Raw genomic sequence first — 15,096 nt, forward strand, 5'->3', positions numbered from 1 at the left:
CTTGTTGCGCCTAGAAACACGTGTGTACAGACGCTTTATAAATGACTTATTATATCATAACTAGTCATGATGTTAAAGAGCATGTACAATACATTGTTCATTTCCATTATGTATCCTTAGATGCAGCAAGCTAAATTTTATGAAAATATCATGAAGATTCTGAGACCAAAGCCTGACTACTTTGCAGTTGGTTATTATGGCCAAGGATTTCCAACGTTCCTCAGGGTAAGTAAAGGCAATCAAGAGATAAGCTCAGTCATCAACCACCATGTTCAGTCATCAGTGGGCACACTCAGTCATCAGTACGTATGCTCAACCATAAGTGGACATGTCTCAGGTCATGCCAAATTATTTTTTTCTTTGTTTTTTGCGGGAAATCTCACTTTCTACTTTCTTTTAGTGGAGGTGCTTGAGCAGGGTGTTTGATTTGACTATTTGCAGGAAACGTGTCATCAGACCTGTTTGCTGTCAATTACTGTAGGCACTGTTAAAAGAACAGGCCTCATGGTTCTGCATGAAAGCTTCCACGCCTTTAACATTTAGTTACCGAAAAGCATGTAATCAAGGGGTTTAACAAAACGTGTATCTATGTATCTATGTATCCTTCAGTTTATAACGTATACTGCCTGATTTGCAGAACAAAGTTTTCATATATCGGGGCAAGGAATATGAGAGAAGAGAAGATTTTCAAGTTCAACTGATGAGCCAGTTCCCTTTTTCCGAGAGGCTCAATACCACATCAGTTCCTGGCGATGATGTGAAGACTTCTCCTGGACAGTGTATCCTTTGGAATGACCCATTACTTAATTTGGTTCACCCACAATTGCTTCTTCTTCAGGGTTTACCTAAAAAGAATTGGGCTGGACAGAACCTCTACTGTCAGGTTTTCCTGCAGAGCATGCTCTTTACAGTACTCAGTGGTTTACCGACGATTTATTTATTCGAGGCATTTTTTACTGGAATATTGTTACCCCACAAAATACCTTTTTAAAAACATTTATTTTTATATGAGGAGTAAGGGGTTAAACAGGTGGGGAGGGGTTAGAGGCGGGTTAAAAACATGTGGAAATTGATGTTTTGAGGGGTGGGCAAATAAAAAATAATAAATTGGTATGTATTCGGTAAAAATGTTTAGGTAAAAAATGCTTTGAATAAAAAAATCTTTGGTAAAATCACATAGACTTGGTCTTTACATCCTCCATGTGTGCTATAAGACTCCTAGTTAGTGTTCTGTTTTCCGCTTTGAAAGCACATGCGAAGCTGCTGGGCTTGAGCACTTCCTGTTGCTCGTATATTTTTGACAATAGTCCACTTTGAAAACCTAAAAGAAGTTAGAACCATCCCAGTAGCCTATGTTTTAGCCTATCCATGCTCTGCAAAAACATCACAGCAACATAGCAATCTTCCTGGGGTCTTACATGTCCTTGCGCCAAGATTCTGCAATGTGTTAGATTCATTTTGGAAGCACACCTCCTATCACAACTTAAGAATCTGCAATACAGTCAGATGTGTCTTGGGGTATCTAAGATATGTTCTGTTCCAGCGAGTCCTGTTGTACACAATCTGAGACCATGAAAATATTGTTTGTGCACTTTATGAATCTCTATTTTCCGCTTTTGATTTTGAGCAATTTAGCTGACGTCAAATTTCTTGAAAAACCCAAGGCAGAGACAAGGATCGACCGGGAACTGAAAGTTGCCTTTGAAAACCACCCCTCATTACACTGTGAGAGTGGAGTGGTGAACCTCAACACCTAGACGGAGATGGAGGCCGGGTGCCGTAAGAAAATTTACAGAATGAAGCAACACAGAGTATTTTCCAACACATTTTTGTATCAAAATATGTTTTTGAACATATTTAATGGAATCAGAGTGCTCCACTATCCCCTTAGATATGAAAGAAAATTGCCATAGTTTGGGAGAAAAAGGGGAAAGAGGAGGGAACTCAGGGATGGACAATAAGTAATGCAAAGAAGGTACAATATATAATAAAGTGGAACACGAATAAAGATTGAGCCGGGGGAGAACAGAGCCCTGAGGGGCTGTGGAGGAAAAGAGGGATGAGTTAATCTTATGTTGAGTGAGACAGAAGGTTAGAAAATATAAACCCAGAAGAAGAGAGAAAAGGAAATGAGCCCTGAACTGGAAAGGGCTCTAAGGATGGGGTACAGGAATTGAGTGTGTACACGGTAGAATAGGATGGTCTTCCCAGCTCCAAGGCACTGAGAGTAACACAACCCAGGCCTCACGCCCAGCTGACTAACGTTCTATGTGGCGTGACACTGTCCCCGACCTCCTCCAACTATACTTCATTGGAAGGCCTTTGATAACATGATAACTTAAATCTACGTAAATATGCAGTTGTTTCTATTTCATCCTAATAAAAAGTAGTAGCAAAGAAATAAAAATAGGAACTGCATTTATAAACAGACTTCAAGACAAACAGCTCAGTCATATCCCAGAACCTCCTCATTCCCCGATATGATATGTTATTTATGACAGCGATCTGCGCTGTGATGAATATCTGTTCATTCGTGAAGCGCAAGATTCATCTTTTGAGGGGCTGCTCCTTATTCTGCCCAAGGGCATTGTGAACCCACAGAAGCCTACATGGGCAGACCCCTTTAGCACGCATAGCCCTTCCACCACTGGGCGGGCACATCTAAATTACTGCTGCTTTAATGCCGTTATTTGCAATATTTATATACATTACTAAAGTTGTTCAAATTGTCGAACGTATACCATGGCATCCATCAATTTATTTGGTAAATTCCAAGAATGGTTTCTTAAATGAAATAGTGCATTATGTAAGCTGGTAGCGCTCACTCTGCATGATTTATAAAACCACGGCACAGTTCAATGAAGGATACGGTTAAGCTATTTACTTAATGGATGCATATTAAATAAATATGACATATTAATGTCTTCATGGATCCGGCTAAACTACATTTTGTGGCTCTTTTATAAGGTAGCCTAATGGGGGCGAGTGAGTTGGAACATTTGAAAAATGTACACAGTGGAGATGGCTGTATCGTGGCAGTAGTCATCACCACTGGGGGAGCACAGGAATGATAGACTGCTGTGGTCTTGACAAGGTATCCATGATCAGGTTGCCCTGCAGATGCCAGGTGTCAAGTGGAAAGGAATTCTATAGCTTAGGGTACAAGACATTAGAACCGTGGCCTTGATGGGTGAAGCAAAAGAAGCTGTTTGCTAATGTCATGGAGCACAAATAAACACGCCCAGTGAGTCTACTGGTCAAGCAGAGATTAACTAGCTCCTCCGTGAGTTGGGGAACGAGGGGGATGCCCTGAGACTTTATGCTACAAAAGGTCAATGTGGTGGGGTCATGCCAAACGAGATATATGCTTTCTTTTTTTAAGGACCAGCATAACTAAAACATACCGGGTTCATTACTTCCCTGAGAACTTTGCCTAATTTAACCAGAAGATTATCGTATACAGAGATAGGTTTGTATAACTGAAAGGAAATGGAGGCTACCATCACAAATGCCCTGTTTTCTAGGCATAATATGTGTGCATGAGCTTGGGCAGTTAGAAAAAGCAAGCTTGAAAGCATGAATCCGTGGGTGTAGAGTAAAGGCAAGATCGAACGAGTGCTAGGGAAAATATAGTGTACAATTTGGAAAAATGTAAAGTTAATGCAAGGGAAAAAGGGTTTATGAATGGGGCTTGGTCACCCGAATTAGTTTTACATGTGTATTTTTCAAAGTGGGTGGAGTTGAGTACTGTGTAAAGGAGTAGAGGCAAGTACTTAGGGTGTAGACCATGAAGCTGGCAACATGAAAAAACCTCAGTTAATGTGCAGTTAAGTTGTGCAGATTTAACGCAGCAAACCCTTTAGAATTCAGCGGATGTGGGACGTCATGACCAGCTTAATTCGGGGCACTTCCGTTGATGTCATCCATAATGCCATTTTGTATGTCATTGTGAATCCCTTCACTTAAAAATATCTATGTGCTCATTGGGTTAAGCTGGCCGTAACTTCCAGCATTCCATGAGAATCAAGGGTTTTGTTGCGTTAAATCTGTACAATTTAACTGCACCTAAACTAAGGGTTTTTCACTTAATTTCACGGATTTTGTTATACCATAGTTTTTTTTACAGGCCGTGTCCATAGTACACGTTCCCCAAATATGTTTCTTTTGTGCACACTAGGAGGCCATGGCTGACAGCTTTTGGGCACACTAGCCAGGGCCTTTGGCCTTGCCCAGTGAGCACAGCCTTTGGCCTTGCCCACTGCATATTTTAAAACACTACCTTTCTTTCATACCCACTAGCCATGACCTTCACCCATGACCATTAGCCCCACCCTATGACCCTTCCCCTTTTACATGTTGCCCCAGTAGCTTTCTTCGAATCCCTCTAACCATGGGTTTTGGCCTTAGCAGCACTATGAATCTATGAATTGCTCCAATAGGTTTCCTGAACGAGCCCACTGTCATGGCCTTTGGACATGGCCACACCACTGAGTTTAATTTGGGCGCACTAGCCATGATCCCTTCACATGTTGCCACAATAGGTACATTGATATCCACTAGACCATTGCCAGTGGCCAAGTCCTTTGGCCAAGTCCACTTTCCATATTTACCATTCATTTCCTTAAAGTAACCCAGCAGCCATAGTTGTCGGCCATAATAGCTGTTAGTATAACCCTAATTATAGTAATGTACTACAAAGAACCCTGGTTATAGAAATAACCGGTTATTTGTAAAATAACCCCTGTTATTCATGTGGCAGACTTTAATTCCCGATAATGTTTTCTACTATAACCACGATTATGTGATAATAACTCCGGGTCTGAGAAAACATTTGAGATCTAAATTTGGTCCCCACCCAATCAACCACCCAATTTCACATGGGGCTCTCGTTCCCCCTCCCCACCTTTAGACTGATGCCATTCATCCCTTTTCCTCCTCCAAATGGATTTTTTCCACCTTTTGTTTTTGGCTAACCCTGGTTATTTCATAAATAATCCCGGTTATCCCTTACATGATGCATTGTGGGACACATATATAGCTATAATTGTGGGTGAAGGGGGCATGCCCTTCCTGTCAAATATTTCAACAACTAATGGACAGAATAACCCCAGACCTCACCTGGAAATTGAGTCAACATTTTGTGCTAAGTTATTTTGTACGTGGTCCATTTCCGTCCAGCTGTTTTTGCTGTGCCAAAATGTGGACTTTTTCTCTATGGGGAAATGGATGGGAGCGGGCCAAAAATACTGTTTTTTTAATTTCTTAATAACGTTTAAATATTTTTACAAATTATTTCCCATCCGGGGATTCGGGGAAGGCGTGGCAAACATTTTGTTGTCTAAATATCTGGCAAATCCATCACGTGAGTCAAAGATTATTAGCAATTCAATTTTTTTGGGTTTCCTATGGAACTTGATTTTCAACTTGACTATTGTGCGGTGACATCCGCACTAAAATATATTATATGATATATAGGCCTGAAAGATATATATAGATGGCTGAGGCCTCCGAGTGGGTCCAAAAGAAACATATTTGGGGAATATGCACAGTGGACATGCCGAAGGCCATGGCTAGTGGCCCAGTAGTGTTTTAAAATATCCAATGGGCACGTCGAAAGGCCCTGGCTAGTTGGCCTGAAGACCCGTATACTGGCCATGGCCGAAGGCCAAAGGCAAGGCCACCTAGTGGGTCTAAATTGTTTTAATATATGCCATGCTCAGAGTCAGGGAGGAAGACTCTGCGGCCGTGGCCACCTAATGGGCCCAAAAGAAACATATTGGGGGAACATGTACAGTGAACACGGCCGAAGACCGTGATCACTGGTCATGGCCAAAGGCCATAGCTAGTGGCCCAAAAAAAACTATGGTATAACAAAAGCCTTGTAATTCACTAAAAATGCCTACTTATGGTGTAGTTAAGTTGTTCAGATTTAAAGCAACAAAACCCTTGAAATTTAGTAGATGTGGGAAGTCATAACCATCTTAACTCAACATGTTCCTGTTGCAAAGCCCATGAGCACATGCATATTATAAGAGAAGGGATTCACAATGACATACAAAATGGTATTATGGGGGACATAGCATAATGGGGGACATCAACGGCAGTGTGACGAGCTAAGTTGGTCATGACTTGTCCCATTTGCTGAATTGCATGGGTTTTGTTGCTTTAAATCAGCACAACTTAACTGCAACTTAACTAAGGTTTTTTCAGTGAAATATAAATATATATATATACAAGAAAGCCTATGTGCTAGAGTGATCACCTATGTCCCAGAGCAGAGTGCCTGTGGTTGGGGCCAGCACATGAAGGTGCAGGTGCTTCCAATTCTTCGGAATGTCAAAGCACCACCTACAGATCAAATTAAAAAAAAATGTATCTTTAAAGGCTGTGCATGAGCAATATCAAAGAGAGATTGGCGCCAAACGAGCATCAATATCCGTAGATCATGTGACTAATGTAAATAATGCAACATGTACAAATGTCACTCACAGGTGCTGTAAGATTATGCTGTCTCTTCGAACTCATTTTTGATAGATGCCTAACATATGCGTTGCCATCAGGATATACCCAAGCACAGGTAATACGGTGTAACATGATAAGTGATCGATGGATGGACAGGGTGATCTTGAGCATCCTGACAAGCCAAGCATAAAAGCAGCGTTGTGTGGGGAAATGGTATTTTTCACCCAGTCAATGATAAGTTGTCAAAGTAATCTGTGCCCCAAACATTGATGTGCATGCATTTTGTGTGCCCTGGCAATGATCTTCAGTGATAGTGTACTGTGACCGACACATTGCTCTCTGCCCATCACAAAAAACACAATTTTCCATTAGATATCAGCCCCCATCCTGTTGAAGAACTAGTGGATAAGCCGTCCTCTCCGTTATGATATCAGCACCCTCTCCCTTTAAGCAAACATATAAACCATGTTTTTCCACCAATGGCACTCTAATATTAATGGACACAATTTCCTAAGCTTTACTTCGGCAAGAGTTTTGATTGATATATATCATGTCTTGTGTGCGTGCTGGGAGCATTGAAATGGAAAATTACCAGAGGGATGAACACTGAGTTTTACATTAAAAGATAGTGCACTCGATTCATATTAAGCTGACAAAAGTACCTTAACTTGCATATTTTTAGATATCCAATGTTTTACTGTACAACCTGTTCTGGAAGAGCAACCCAAATTGAAAAATAAGCCAGTTCCTGATCAAATAATAAAGTAAGGAAAATACCCTGTGTATTAATATTTTCTCTGCTAGTTTTATGTAATTTCTCCTTTCCTTAATAATAAAACTAAATCATACTAAGCTTTATATACGAAAATAATTATGTGACTTATGAATTTTACTGTTCTGTGTTCCATCTACTACTTGCCCATCAGAATGCTCAATTCACTATAGTAATTAATAAGATGTGTAGTGTTACTTCCTGCACGCATGCTACCAACATAACAGCAACTTCTGCATTTTCTCACACTTATTGCACAAAATACAAGTACATCATGATGTTGCAGGATTATTATTATGATATGTTATGTAGGATTGTTATGCTATGCTATGTTATGCAATGCTCTGCTGTGTTATGTTATGCAATACGATGCTATGCTATGGTATGCTACCTAAGGCTGTCCCATATAGTTAGGCCTCAGGCACTTCATGTCACCTTCTTCCTTCTTATGCCTCCCTCTGCACGTGGCACCCCAGACACGCACAACACCCCTTCTGAGGCAGATGACATGTTAGACCTTCCCTCCTGCTTGTTCTCTACAAGTATAGCAGTAACACCATATATGGGAAATAACACTAGGTTTTCTATGATGCCGCTTATCCTTAATACAACATAATGTCCCTGCAGGGCTGCGTCACTAGGTCACAAGTGAGATGTCGACAGTTCTTGCCAAATGCCTGCAATATCATGACAAGTAACACGGTCCACAAGGTCAACTACAAATAAGAAGCCTTTGCTTAGGGCCAGATCGATGAGAGATTGTGGACTAAATGGGTGAGTGGGTAGTAGTCTGATGTTGTTCTCTGCGCCTGGGTTTCGTTTTGCTTATGTGCTGCTAATGAGCCAAAAATCCAAGGTTGGGAGAGAATGCGAGCCAGTCATTAGGGTCTATGTAGCAGTGTACTATACAATGTTGCAGAAGCCAATCCGTTGCTGTAATTTGCCTATTAATCTGTATTATAAGTATTTAGAGGTAATTCAGGCATACCTACCAGATAAGAGGTATCCGATAATGACACTAACACTTGTATAAACTATAGGTGTACATATATTCCCTTAACCAATCCCTCCCATCAATAGGTCTTTGAAGTTTGAAGTTTGCCATGTAGGATGATGTCATAGCTAATGTATATTGAGGCATAAAGCCTTTGTATAATTACATTATTATGGTGAGTGTGGGGACTACGATTTGTTGTTTGGCAGATTTCCCTACTTTATTGAGCTGATAATAAAGTAGTAGTTTGCAAAACAATGTTGGGCCTGTCCAGTGATTTGGGTATGAGATCGTTATTGGTAATTCCATGCGGCACTTGGAATGCTCCAGGTGCTACTGCACACTAGTACAAGAGCCAAAACTGATGGCTTTGCCATTGTTGGTTAACAGGATTTTCTGTGCAAGGAACAGTTGCAATGACACCTATAGTGCTTATAAATCAAGTGGCTTAAGGGAAACCTGTTTGAGAAACTTTTATAGCTGCAATTAAGCCATTTCTTTTTAGAATACTGCATCGAAATAACATTGGCACAACCTTAAAATAACAGACATAGCTCACAGAGATCCCAGGGGTGTGCATTTTTGGCATAAAAGTGCAGGTTGTGGTTGGAAATGGCTTGAAGGACTAGCAGGCCTATGAATGGGTTGGTAAAACTCCAAACAACTCCCACAGGCTGTTTGTCCCTCCTCAGATCGCATATCCTTCTTCACTTCACATGCCAAATGGTGTGGCTTATAGACAGGTACTTCAGCACCACCTGGAAGCTAAACCTAAAAATGCCTGGGTATATTCATCAGCTAAAACTATTACATTATTTCTTACTAATGTAATGATTAAATTGTCCTTGTCACAAATAGAGAAGAGTCTTGGGACCCTTGCAAGGGCAAATAAAAACCAACCTTAAAACGTAAGCCGTACACACTCCCTGGTGTGATAGTTACATTTGGTTCATGCTTAGACTTCCACTCAAGCACGACAAAATGTAGTATGTGTACCTGTATTTCTCCCAAGGGTCTTCATTTGGGGTATCGACAATGGTGCTGAATTCCTTTACTTTGCTTAGCAAATTATGTTATGTGTCAGCCATGTAACGCTTGGATGTGTCTTCCCCTGCTCCTCTTACTAGAAATAATCTGGATGGGAGAACCCAAAAAATATACCGGCTGGGATGGAAGTTGCTTGTGGGATTAGATTCATAGACAACATTTTCATTCAAATGAAAGATAACTCTTGAAACCAATAACAAACAGCACATGTGAACAGCTATGAATTGGCAAACAAGTGGAGTTGTAATCACCATATAACAAATGGCAACGTTCAATACCAATGCTCTAAATAACTTTCTTATTACGGGCTAGTTAAGACATCCCTACTTATTATTAAAAAGCAAATGCCATCAATCTTGCTTGGTAATCAATTACTACACTTGCAGTTGTGTTGTCACAGTGTTACTACAGCGCTTAATTAAATCTAGGACACACTTTTCAATCTCCTTTTTTTGTTAAATCACTTTCTGTGACACGTTGCAGCCATTAACTGAAAATGAACTGTTTATGGTATTGTCTTATGTGTGAACTACTGAATTTTAATACACCATGGCAAGAATTTTATCTACAAAACAAAAAACGTTTTTTTAAATAGATTTTACTTCATTTTTTAATCCAAACAGATTCAAATTTGATTATATATTACAGGGCCTGCAGTAGCAGTCCTGTAGTTATGTTAAGCTGCTCAACCCATAAGAAGGATTTTTCCATGGACACAATGCAAAAAAAGGAGTGCTTTTGTACATTATTGTGCAAATCCAACCAGTATTCTTTTTCAAAACAGCTAAAAAGTAGGTAAAAAAAGAATTTGTGATATCTGGGTTTGGTCCGTGGACTCACTTCCCTGTTCGTTGAGTGGATGGTTCCCTGATTGGTCAATGTGCTGACATGAGGTCCACAGACATCGGACGCGCCTGCTGATTGAATGGCGAAAAAAGAGCAAGGTGCGTCTGATTTTTGGAAACGCCCTCCATGATGGACCCGCTTACAGTCACTGGTGTCTGCGGACAGCGCGCTGGTGAAAACATCTGGAAAACACATTTTGGGTTATTTAGTGGTGGAAAGAAGGGCTGGGAAGGGTGGGGGAGTGGAAGGAAGATAATATGGGGTTATTTTTGTACGTGGAAAAAGGTTGGGCAGGTGTCATAGCTGTCCGAGGACACCGTGGTAGTTTGTGGCTTGCGCCCTGAACGGTCTGGCTTGGGAAAGACATTTGGGGTTATTTGATGGCTGAAAGAGGGCATAGAAATGCTAGGGAAGAGGAATGACAGTAATGTGTAGCTGCTCTTATAGGTGAAAAAGGGTTTGGAAATGCTGTTGAGTCCCCAGTCAATTTCAGTGTTCACGGACATCATTTCGATTGCAGGGGGGTCAAGGTTAGTTGTATTACTTGATTGTGTATGGTACGTACTTCTTACATAGTTAATTGTATTGTGGTGATTGAGGCCAGTGGCCAGATTCTGGGGGGCATGGCGGTAAGCCGTGGCCCAAAGAATATGTCCACTGGCCACAACCACCACAGTAGTAATATGTGTATAGTAATTATAAGTAATGTAGTAGGAGTATGGCCAGTATCACCATAGTAGTAATATGTGTGTAGTAATTATAGGTAATGTAGTGGAATACAAAGTGTTTGTAATATGGAGGAATTATGTAATTGAACTGTATGTGGTAGCTATGATTGTAGTACATTTGAGGCTAGTTCTTATAGAATATGCATTTGGTAACAATTTCTATGGTTAATTAGTTTTATATCACTATAAACCTGGAATCTTTGGTTTATTTTCTGTGTAAAAAAAGTACAATTTCTTAAGCAGAATAGTTTAAAAAGCTTTAGTTGTATAGAATTTTACATTTTTAGACCCTCATAAACAGTACATTCTAAGTACTATGTTCCCTAAAACATTAGTGTAGGACACACTGCTGTTGTTTTTTACATTAAATAATCATTGAGTCATTGAGAAAAAAAGAATCCATACTGTATTTTAAAAAAAGGCCAATTGCCGTTGCGTGAGTGTTAGGGTGATACTATGTGTGTTTGAAGTATGTTGTGATTAAGGAAATGCTTGAAGTAGTTAGGTATCCATTGGCATATTCTAACTACATTAGAGGTTAGAAGATGTTTTGTTGTATAAGAATTGAGATGGCTTATTTGAAGTTTTTTGGAATGAAGAGTATTTTTCAAGTAGTTATATACTTGTTGGCATATTCTAACTGTTAATTGTGCTATAGTTTAGTGACTACATTTTGATTGAAGGAATATTAAATATGCATTTGTTAAATTTGCTGGTAACCTATGTTTTGGAACACTAGTATCGTTACATTCAAACCAACCACTCTTCTTTTACTTTCTCAGCGCAGTGCCCTGAAGTGGTTGTGGAACCAGTCAGGTATACTATACCTACTGTTGTGAAGGTTTTCTTTTCAAGAGATACTTGGCCATGTGTGAAGCGTGTAGGTTTACAGGGATTTTTGGTAACATCTGCATTGTAGAAACATTAGTATGACATATTGGTTATGTGAGTTTATTTGCATGTTGGAACGGTTGTCTGAATTGCAAAAAGGGCATAATGTGCCATGATTTGCAGTCTGCAGAAGCTGGTAAAATGGAATGGATTCAGAATTTGGTATGGATACATATACAAATCGTTCATTGGGGATGTGGTATTGTGAAACACGGTTGCAGAGAGTGCATGTATGTTTCCACATGCACGATTATGAAATCTGTAAGATTTCATTTATAGGGATGTTTTTGGTTTCCAGTACTTGTAATAAGTACATTAGGAATTCTTGTGGATCCTCCTGTGTGTTTATGGTACATTTTACCATTCCTGCACAGTAATCCAATTCTTGCCTTATACTTGAGACACTGTAAGTGTTGTCAGGATTATTTGTGGCATTTCTGTGAAGGACAAGCATTTGCGAACACAACTGGTCCTAGCCGTTTAAGTAAATGTTGTGAGCAACTGGTGGAAATTGGAAGAGAAGATCCATTGTCACATTAGCATAAAAATGTATTCCAGTTATGATGCTGAATTTCAATGGACAGAGAGTTCTGTTTGTTGATCATTTGATGGGCCTGCAGATCTTTCTGGAGAAGAGACATCTGTGTCTTTATTTTCTGATGGACCTGCAGTTGACTTTATACTAGACAGTGGCCCTCATTACAAGTTAGCTGGTCTGGATATAATCATGCCGGTAGAACCCTACCAGCACCGTTTACCGGACCGGCTAACTACAAGTTCTGTGGCCCTGTGGTGTTACACCCACCAGGTCTAACCTGGTGGGCGTAATGCCACTGGCCACAGACAGACGCAGAAACATCGGCACCATTACCACATGGTGCCAGTGTTTCCACAACTCCACAGGAATGGTGATTTACAGAATGCCAGCATCGGAATTACTGGATCACCGGGGCTGTAATGCTCGGGTAATTCCAGCAAGTCCGGAGCCGGGAAATCCCCATGAGTCCGGTGGCAGTCTGGCGGACTCGTAATGAGGCCCAGTTTTGAGGTTGTATTGTTTGATGCAGAAGGAGTCGGTTGTTCTTTTTTAAGCAGTATTGTTGGGAGATCTGCTATAGTTTCTGTTTGCATTACTTGTCTGTTTAAAGGCTTCTTTTTTTTAGGTACAGGGTAAATATCTTGAAGCGGGGTGTATAGTCCCTTAACCTGTTGTATTCCCGGATGCAAGGAGAGTCAGTGTTGACTTTGTTCTAAGTAAGCAGACCAGTTCTAATGCTTTTTAAAATGCTAGCATAGGTGAGGTCTTCAGACTGGCGCATGTTTTGATTTAATTCTCTGTAGTGAAAATGTTGCCAGAGGTTTACATTTCCAATGCTGCCGAGGTTATTGCGGCATTGTTTGTGTTCTAATGTTCTGAATATAGTTTGACCTTTCAATGTTGTTAACTGTAGGAAGTCTCCAGAAACAATATATTTTCCTCCAAACAGTTCTTTATAGTTGGTTTTTAGGATTTATTGCATTTTGAGATGAATTAAAGTCAACATGAGGATGGACACCATGCTTTCTTCATCTATCAGGAACACTTTCATTTGTTTTAGAATTCTGCGTGCATCAGTAGCAGCTTCTACTGATCATTTGTAGCATTCTAATTTGGTTTGGTGTTCTACAGGGAGGAGCAGCAGTCAGTGTAAAGTTACTATGTTGTAGGCAGCTAAACCTGTGGTGATGTTACTATAGCCGAAAAGTTGTTTGTTAAGTTTTGTAGAAAAGTGCTGATTATTTTAATTAAGAATGTTTTACCAGAACCACCTTCACCACTTATATACAGGATCATAGGTTTATAATTTTAACAGCTACAGGTTTTAGTTTCATGTTTAAAACCAGGTTCAATTTCTTGAGTGAATTCTAGGTAAATGGTGAGTTGTTCATCATTTAGCTGTGATTCAAGCACTGACAAGTCTTCATCAGATTGCTTATATTGCTACGTGGTATTTTCTACCTCAGTCATGACTATTTCTGATTCATTTCGAATTAGTGGTTCTCCAAGTGGCTCTAAGCTTCCTGTGAGGGAAGTCTGACTGCCCTCGGTAGTGTCTATGGGGCTGATTCAGGGAATTATGTGCGCTGAAAAATGGGATTTGTGTGCCATTCTGCCCGCAAATCCCTGTTTCACAAATTGGGATTTGCGAGCAGAATGGCGCACAAAGCAGTTTTTTGGCGCACATATTTCACTGAATCAGCCCCTTGGTCTAGTTGAGCTTCAAAATTTTCCTCTTGTTGGTATTCATTGTCCAACATTTGTTTGTATTGTTTGAAATTGTCATTTGTTATACTGCTTTCATTTGCTTTGAATGCAGCTTCAAATGAGTCATAGTCACCTAATAATTATTTTTCTTTTATTGAAGGTTTAAATAGTTGGAGCAGGGTCATTTAATAAGGTCAAGGTAGGGCAAAAAAAGATGGCCTTCTTTTTTGTTTAAGGGGGGCTTGACTCGAAAAGGCAATTTACATAAAGGAGACAAGGAAGAGTCAAAAGCTACCCCTTTTCAACCATGCCAAAGTAGGTAGGCCTACAGAGCAGTTAGCTAGTTTATACAAATACTAGCTGTTGGTGATCACAAAAGGGCTGGAAAATCTTTAAGGAAAAAACAATTCAATTTATTCATAGGTTTAGACACATCTAAAATCTGTAGGTCCACAATTACAAAATTGAACCTTTAAAAAACATTTGTAAGCCCTAGCGGGCAAACAAAGAAATACAAAATGTTTACACACCACAGTCAAGTGAGGGTTAGTAGCATACATTTTTAGTGCGAGTTCATATACTACTTTCAAAATAGTAGTATGTTATTGTTGTCGACATATAATCATGTTTGTGTTTCTGGTTCGGGATGGAGTTAGCCTTCACTGAGATCTAAATGTTAGCAGATGAAGGGTACGAACTGTCATCAGGATGTGGTTAAATGTTGACCAAACAATGTGACTGCCTAAAGAGACAGAAGACAAATTGCGCAGTGTGTGTCAGAGAAAGGCGACCGCACAGTAATTAGCTTGATAGGGAGCTGCGTACAAAGGGCCTACCTTTGTAATATCGACGGTGAATTTGAGGTTATTAAGTACAGCCTGTTCAGTGTGCTGGCAGCGGGTCCGTAGCAGTGTCTACAGGAAAAGGGTGCCACAATGGCTACCTAGATCTTATGTTTATTCATAAAGAGAAAGAGTAGTTTTGTAGCAGGAAAAGCATACCTCTGGCTGTAATTAGACCAGGTCCGCCGAAGGTGCTGGAGTATTCACGGTAGTGAAGCTAAGTACCGTAGTCTCAGGATATGAATTCACGGGAGGGGAATCGATGCCGT

General features: G+C 40.1%; 1 protein-coding gene across 2 annotated transcripts in view; it reads left to right on the plus strand.

Moving 5' to 3' along the window:
• DOCK2 (dedicator of cytokinesis 2) overlaps positions 1 to 15,096 on the plus strand; it is a 2,833,934-nt gene that overhangs the window by 2,528,612 nt on the left and 290,226 nt on the right. For both annotated transcript variants that reach the window (XM_069654309.1, XM_069654310.1), the window contains exons 40-42: positions 121 to 225; positions 638 to 779; positions 7,145 to 7,226. In XM_069654309.1, the coding sequence (XP_069510410.1) occupies positions 121 to 225; positions 638 to 779; positions 7,145 to 7,226 (329 nt within the window). The remainder of the gene's footprint in view (positions 1 to 120; positions 226 to 637; positions 780 to 7,144; positions 7,227 to 15,096) is intronic.

This window comes from Ambystoma mexicanum, chromosome 3q (assembly GCF_040938575.1).
Source record: "Ambystoma mexicanum isolate Mex_15411 chromosome 3q, UKY_AmexF1_1, whole genome shotgun sequence".
Classification (NCBI taxonomy): domain Eukaryota; kingdom Metazoa; phylum Chordata; class Amphibia; order Caudata; family Ambystomatidae; genus Ambystoma; species Ambystoma mexicanum.